The sequence below is a fragment of the Saccopteryx leptura genome, chromosome 13, assembly GCF_036850995.1.
Source record: "Saccopteryx leptura isolate mSacLep1 chromosome 13, mSacLep1_pri_phased_curated, whole genome shotgun sequence".
NCBI classification, from domain to species: domain Eukaryota; kingdom Metazoa; phylum Chordata; class Mammalia; order Chiroptera; family Emballonuridae; genus Saccopteryx; species Saccopteryx leptura.
The window spans coordinates 48,761,657-48,767,656 of NC_089515.1; the positions used below are offsets into that span (position 1 = coordinate 48,761,657).

General features: G+C 53.6%; 1 protein-coding gene across 1 annotated transcript in view; it reads left to right on the plus strand.

Annotated features, from left to right (window-relative positions):
* SLCO3A1 (solute carrier organic anion transporter family member 3A1) overlaps nt 1–3,996 on the plus strand; it is a 309,333-nt gene extending 305,337 nt beyond the window's left edge. The window contains exon 11 of the mRNA XM_066354830.1: nt 3,369–3,996. Within this exon, the coding sequence (XP_066210927.1) occupies nt 3,369–3,451 (83 nt within the window). The 3' untranslated portion in view covers nt 3,452–3,996. The remainder of the gene's footprint in view (nt 1–3,368) is intronic.
* The last annotated feature ends 2,004 nt before the right edge of the window (nt 3,997–6,000 follow it).

Below are 6,000 nucleotides of genomic sequence, written 5' to 3' on the forward strand. Positions count from 1 at the left end.
CAGAGCAAGCGCGAGGTAGCAGGGTTTTCTTCTGCAGGGTGAGCGAGCGGCATGTGGGGAGGCCCCGTGTGCGCCTGGAGGTATGTATTCTGTTCCCCTGTGGAGGCGTGGCTGTGTGGCAGGCCCCGGACCCGATACAAAGAGATACAAAAAATACAAAGAGTTACAGAAAATAACATGGTCCTGTCCCCTAGGAGGTCACAGTCCAATGAACCACCCAGACGGAACCCAGAAAAGCAACAGCATAATAATCTAAAGAGCCCGGGTCTGTCCATCCGGGCGTCTGGGTGCAGAAAGGGCCGATTCATGGTGGTGACGAGCTCTGGCTCATGAGAAGCAGGAAGGCCTGGAGAGAAGGGTGGGCTAGGACCAGGCACTAAAGGGCGGTGGGTGTGCCCCGCTCTACGGACCCATCCGAGCAAGTTCACAAACTCTGCGAAGGGCCAGGGCGTGAGCGTGTTCGGCTTTGAGAGCCCGGTGTGACACAGAGGTGCCTCGGCATGGTGTGAGCAGTGGGGGGTGTTCCCACCCAGCTGTACATACGAAGGCGGTGGCCCCGCTTGGCCGGGGCCGGAGCAGCTGCTCTGTTCTGGGCACGGTCTGGGCTCTGAGGCAGCACGGCGTGTCTGGGAGCGCTAGCAACAGAGGTCATGTGCAGGAAGTGTCCCTTAGCCCCGCGACCATCAGCTCTGACACTCCTGACCCCGGGAATCTAGTTCAGGTACAAAAATGAGGTAAGTAACCCGTTCTTGTCAGGGTTGATCATCCTTTTTGTAAGGTGGGAATGGGCACAGGAGGAAGAAATGTGGAAACAAAGATAAGAAGAGTAAGTACAGGCAGTGGGAAGTATTTCACAGCCCTGGGCCTCCCCCCGGCAGGGAGGCTGGCGCTAGGAGGCTGATAGAGGCTGTCATTGGGAAACACGAATGAAAACTAATCCTCGTCACTGACGTTCATCAAGCCCTTACTGTTAACCGGCTCACTGCTCGCGTTAATTCCTTTAATCTGGACGGTAATCCCATGAGTCAGGAACTGTTACGAGCTTCAGTTTATGAGGAGGAACATGAGGCTTGAAAAGCTTCTAGAACTGGCTCAAGGTCACAAAGCAGGGCGGGGGTTGGTTCAAACCCAGGTCTCTGAACCCAAAGCCCACATTCTTAGCCTCGTGGGTACTCACTCCCTGTCCGGTAGGACGGAGGGACCCATCCACCAGCAGGGACTGACTGCGAGGCAGTCTCAGGCTCACAGGGGCTGTGGGTGCCCCCAGTGTGGCAATCAGGACCAGCGACAGCCGTTTCCTGGGGACGGCCCTTCTTCCTGCATTATTCCTAGTCTTGACCCAAAGCCCAGGGCCCATTCATACGAGGTGTTCTATCCGAGAGACAGGTAAGAAGTGGAAACAGGTGACTTCCCTGCTCTGCCGAGTTCTGAAACTGAAACGCACTTTCAAAGCAACAAGATGCAAGGGAGTCCCTCCTTCATGCTGGTCATCGTCTCCAGTGTGGGGACCCAGACAAGCCCCCTGCCTGGTGTCCCCAGGGTTCACAGCAAAAACCCCAGGAGCTCGGCTCTGGCCCAGGGCCCTCAGACATGCTGACACTGGTATCTGGTTGAATGTCTTCTATTTTCAGAGGCTAGGTGCTTAAGAAACATTTTCTAGACATTTCTATGTGTACATTAATGAGTCAGGCCAATCATCGGTAGTTGACGGTGATCTTGTGGCAGGAATATTCTGAATTGAGGCTCCGGTGATTATGTTCTCTTCGTGTGAGTGAACGGGACAAGAGTCAATTTTCTAGAGGTTTAACATTCCATAGGTTAAGAGTTCACCATCCCGTTAAACCCCCTAAAGTGATGTTTTCCTTAAATTCATGCTAACTTGATAGGAGATGGCTTTCATCAAGATAGCTTTGTCGTCAACAATTTTAGAATCTAAGGTCGTAAGAAGGAATGAGAAGTATGAAATGCAGGGGGTTTTATTGCGAAAGAAACTCAACTCTCACATAAATTGAACTCTAGTCCAGCACCAGAAGGGGCTGCAAACTCAAGGTCATTAGGAGCCTGCTACCTAATTAGGTGCCATGGGTGACACTTCTAGCAGCCCCTCCCCACCAGCCCTGTCGGGTGGGTATGACGGTTTCCATTTCACAGATGAGAAAACCAGGGCTCAGCCCAGCTTCCCAAAGTCACGTGGCCAGTTAGAAAGCCCCCACGAGCCGATGCCAGGTCGGTCTGACTCCTGAGCCAGTGCTCTCTGTGCGACGTCACATGGCCACCCCAGTGGGAACACAGAGCTGCCTTCTCAGAGCTCTGATGAGACCATCTACCACCGGGAACCCCCCCATGGAAGTCTAGGATTTCACTGAGAGTCAATCCAGAGGTGGGGTGGGGGCAGAAAACCTCTGCAGAATGCTGCCTACCAACACAGGAATCTAAAATAAGAAAAACTCTCCTTTTATGTTGGTAATTAAACATCAGAGATGTTTAAAAAACACTCCTTCCTCCTGCCACCTCGGCCACGAGATACTCCTCTGCCGCGTTCGTTCTGCGTGAAAAGTGACTCGGGCTCTCGTGCTTCTGTCCCAGTCCCTCCCTGCCCCCAACTTTGGGCAGAACCCCCAAGACTATAAGAACCTGAGCTAGTGAAGCTGAGGATGAGCTAAGCCAGCTCTCAGCAGCCGAGTGCTGAGCAAAGCGGCGACATTCCCACTGTCACCTTGTACACCGCCGGGTCAGAGTCTAAAGAGGACGAGTCCAAAGTGACACCCCCCCCCCCCCCGTGCCTGTTACAGTCAATGAGATGACACAGCTTTTAAGTCATGCCAGGAACCGCGGGCTCTCTTAAGTGAAGCCTCAGCGTCCATTTCACCAGTCGTGGCGTGGGCTAGCTCCAACGTCGTTTCTCACAGCATGCAGGGATCGGGGCTGAAGGAGGAACTCCCCGGTCTGCAGGCTGGAGAGAAGGCCCAGCACTGTCACGCGGGAGGTGCTCTCTGGCATGCGGCCACCCTTCAGTAGAGATTACAGGGACACTTAGACCCCTAGGCCAGAAGGCGATTTGTGTAAGACAAGGGTAAGTTCCTGACTGGGGAGGTCTTACTCATCATCCCCATGTGAGGGTTGCGATAGATAAGTCGATAAACATGCTTCTTGGAGAGATGTGGCCTTCTGAAAGGTCTTTGGGCTCGGAATCTTGTTTCCTCGGGGTTCTACAGAGCAGAACCCAACCGTGTCCTTGGCACGACTCCCCACTCTGGCCCGTCCCACCAGCCAGCCATGCTGCTACTGTATAAGCCTAAACAACAAGTAGGAAAACCAGAAAAGACCGACCTCTCTTTTTCCTCTTGGCTCTTCCCTCCCTCCCTTAGGCACAGAGTACCAAGACATTGAGACTGAGAAAAGCTGTCCCGAGTCACAGTCACCTTCAGAAGACTTCTTTGTGAGAAGCTGAGGGGCAGACAACAGCCCGCCACCACCCACAGACCTCGCGGGCCTGACTTAGCGTGCTCTGCCCGGCCCGCGAACCCAAGGGTCCCCGAGTGAATTACACGGCCCGGGCCTGGTCCTTTCGTGTGGCTGTGGTCAAGCCCTCAGGGTAGGCACTCTTCCTGGGGTCACCAAAGAGGAATGGTGGCCCGGTATGCAGATTCCCCTTTGCCCATCCCTTTCTTCGGCTCCTGGGGGGGGGGGGGGGGGATGACCTGCTGACACGCTTTAGAAAAAACCCCACCCACCCACTCCAGACTGCTTCTCTGACCAAGGCATCTGACAGCCTTTCTGATCTGCCAGGGCCGGATGTTCCTAGCAGGGGTCAAAGGCCACCCCCCTCCCCGTTTCCCAGAACACAGGGGGAAGCACATACTCAATAGGATTTGAGTGTGTTATTCTGTATTTTTGCAGCTTCTATTTTCTAGATGAGCCACTTAGAGACACGTGATGTAAAAGAACGTGTGTACGACTGCTGGAAATTATATTAAAAGCACTATTTTAATTCTTCCTCCGTCTCGCGCTCTAATCTCTACTCTGTCTCTCCGTGTGTCCTTGGGTGGAGCGACCCTAAGAGGTTCTTTAGGGGAGCCTTTTCTGGCTGCGCATATCCCGTGTTCATGGCCTTTGGGTCACTCAAAAGAGCACGGGCTCTGGAGTCAAAACAGACCTGGCTTCATTCCAGCCCTCACCCCGCACGCATCCGTGGTGTGGCTCTGAGCCCCGATTTGCTCGTCTGTAAAACAGGAATGACACCTGCCTTATTCAGAGGCGGATTAAAGTCAGTTGATGCCCCAGGCACAGAAGAAAATATTGAGCCTCTCAAAAAAAAAAAAAAAGAGAGACAGGGAAAATAAAAATACATGTTAACCATATTTTTAAATAGGTAAAAAGTGTTATGTACTGTTCATGTTAAAATTGCCCATATGAAACCAAACTTGGTGTCATTAGAAAAAAGTGTAAAGTTGGGGTTTTGGGGGCCCTTCAGAAGTCAGGGCCCGGGGCGCATGCCCGATGAGCCTGCCGTTAAATCCGCCTCTGGCCGTATTAAATTGTGATCTCTGGTTTTCCTTTCTGAGCCTCCCACGATCTAGAAACCCTGGGAAAGCTGGTGACAGCTTTGTCTCAGGGTGTGCCCACAGTCCAGCCCCAGGTGGAGTTCTTTCCCTCATAAATTTTTAAATAACAGCAAATGAGGAAAAACATTGTGATAGTAAGTCCCATGTTGAGGGTTCCTTTGCGTTCAGGGACCTCGGCAACAAAAACACCTAAGGCTAAAATTCAGAACACTAAACACCAATGAATGACCATTTGTTTCCTACTGAATGAAGGACGCACATCTAGGCTGAGTCCCATGAGCACAGGAGGCTCTGACTTCAGTCTTGCTGGTCAGAGGCCACAGCTGTATCCTCCCCCCACCCCCACCCCACCCCCGACCCACACACCCTCCACAAGCCTGGCCCTGTGGATGGAGGCCAGGTCCCTGCCAGGCATCTTCCTGGATCGCCTAGCTTCCTCGCATCCTTAGGTCTCTGCTGGGCTCCCACCTCATGCGGACCGTCAGCCAGGTTGATGCCTGACACCAACATGCAGGTCAAGGGTCCCCACGGCATTCCCTCCACTCCTGGGCCAACGGGAGCTCCAGGAACTAATGGTTGCTCTCAAGTCTTCTGGGCATAGACCCCGGATGGCCCGCTGCCCCTCAGGCTGGCGCTGGGCCCAACCCTCTCTCTCCACATCCCCCTCCAGCTCGGACTGCGCCCTCAGCAGTCTCATCACCTGCACGTGAGCTTTTCTGAAATCAGCTTGCCTGGCTCTTACCTGAAGACAGCACGCATACACACACACATGCACACACACACACATGCACACACAAACACATGCATGCGCGCGCGCGCGCGCACACACACACACACACACACACACCCTCCTGGCTCTTACCTGAAGACAGCACGCACACACACACACATGCACACACAAACACATGCATGCGCACACACACACACACACCCTCCTGGCTCTTACCTGAAGACAGCGCGCGCACACACATGCACACACACACACACATGCACACACACACACGCCCACACACACACCCTCCACAGCCCTGCACGGTCTCTCCGCTCTGGGAAGGGGTTGGGGGCACAGTTAGAAAGAACGGTGCTTGGGCGAGTTGCCTTTTCTAAAGCCCTGGTATCTGCCTGTTGGTTTCTCAAGATATTTTTTTCAGCCTCGCACTATTATTTATGTGGTTGTTTTTCTGAAGAGCAACATGATTTATTCTCTGCAGCCATAAACCCCCCCCCCCCCCCCCAAAAAAAATGCAATTTCAACATTTTCTGTCCTAATGCGAAAAGGTGCGGAGGAAGCTGGACAAGCTTAGTGGTTCCCGGGAGCCGGAAGTGCGGTGGGAGGCGGGGCGGGAGTCTGACGTCACTGCACCGGAAGTGCGGCAAGGGGCCGGGAGAGGCGGGAAGGGCTGTTGCTTAGGGCATCTGGGCCTTCCATCCAAAA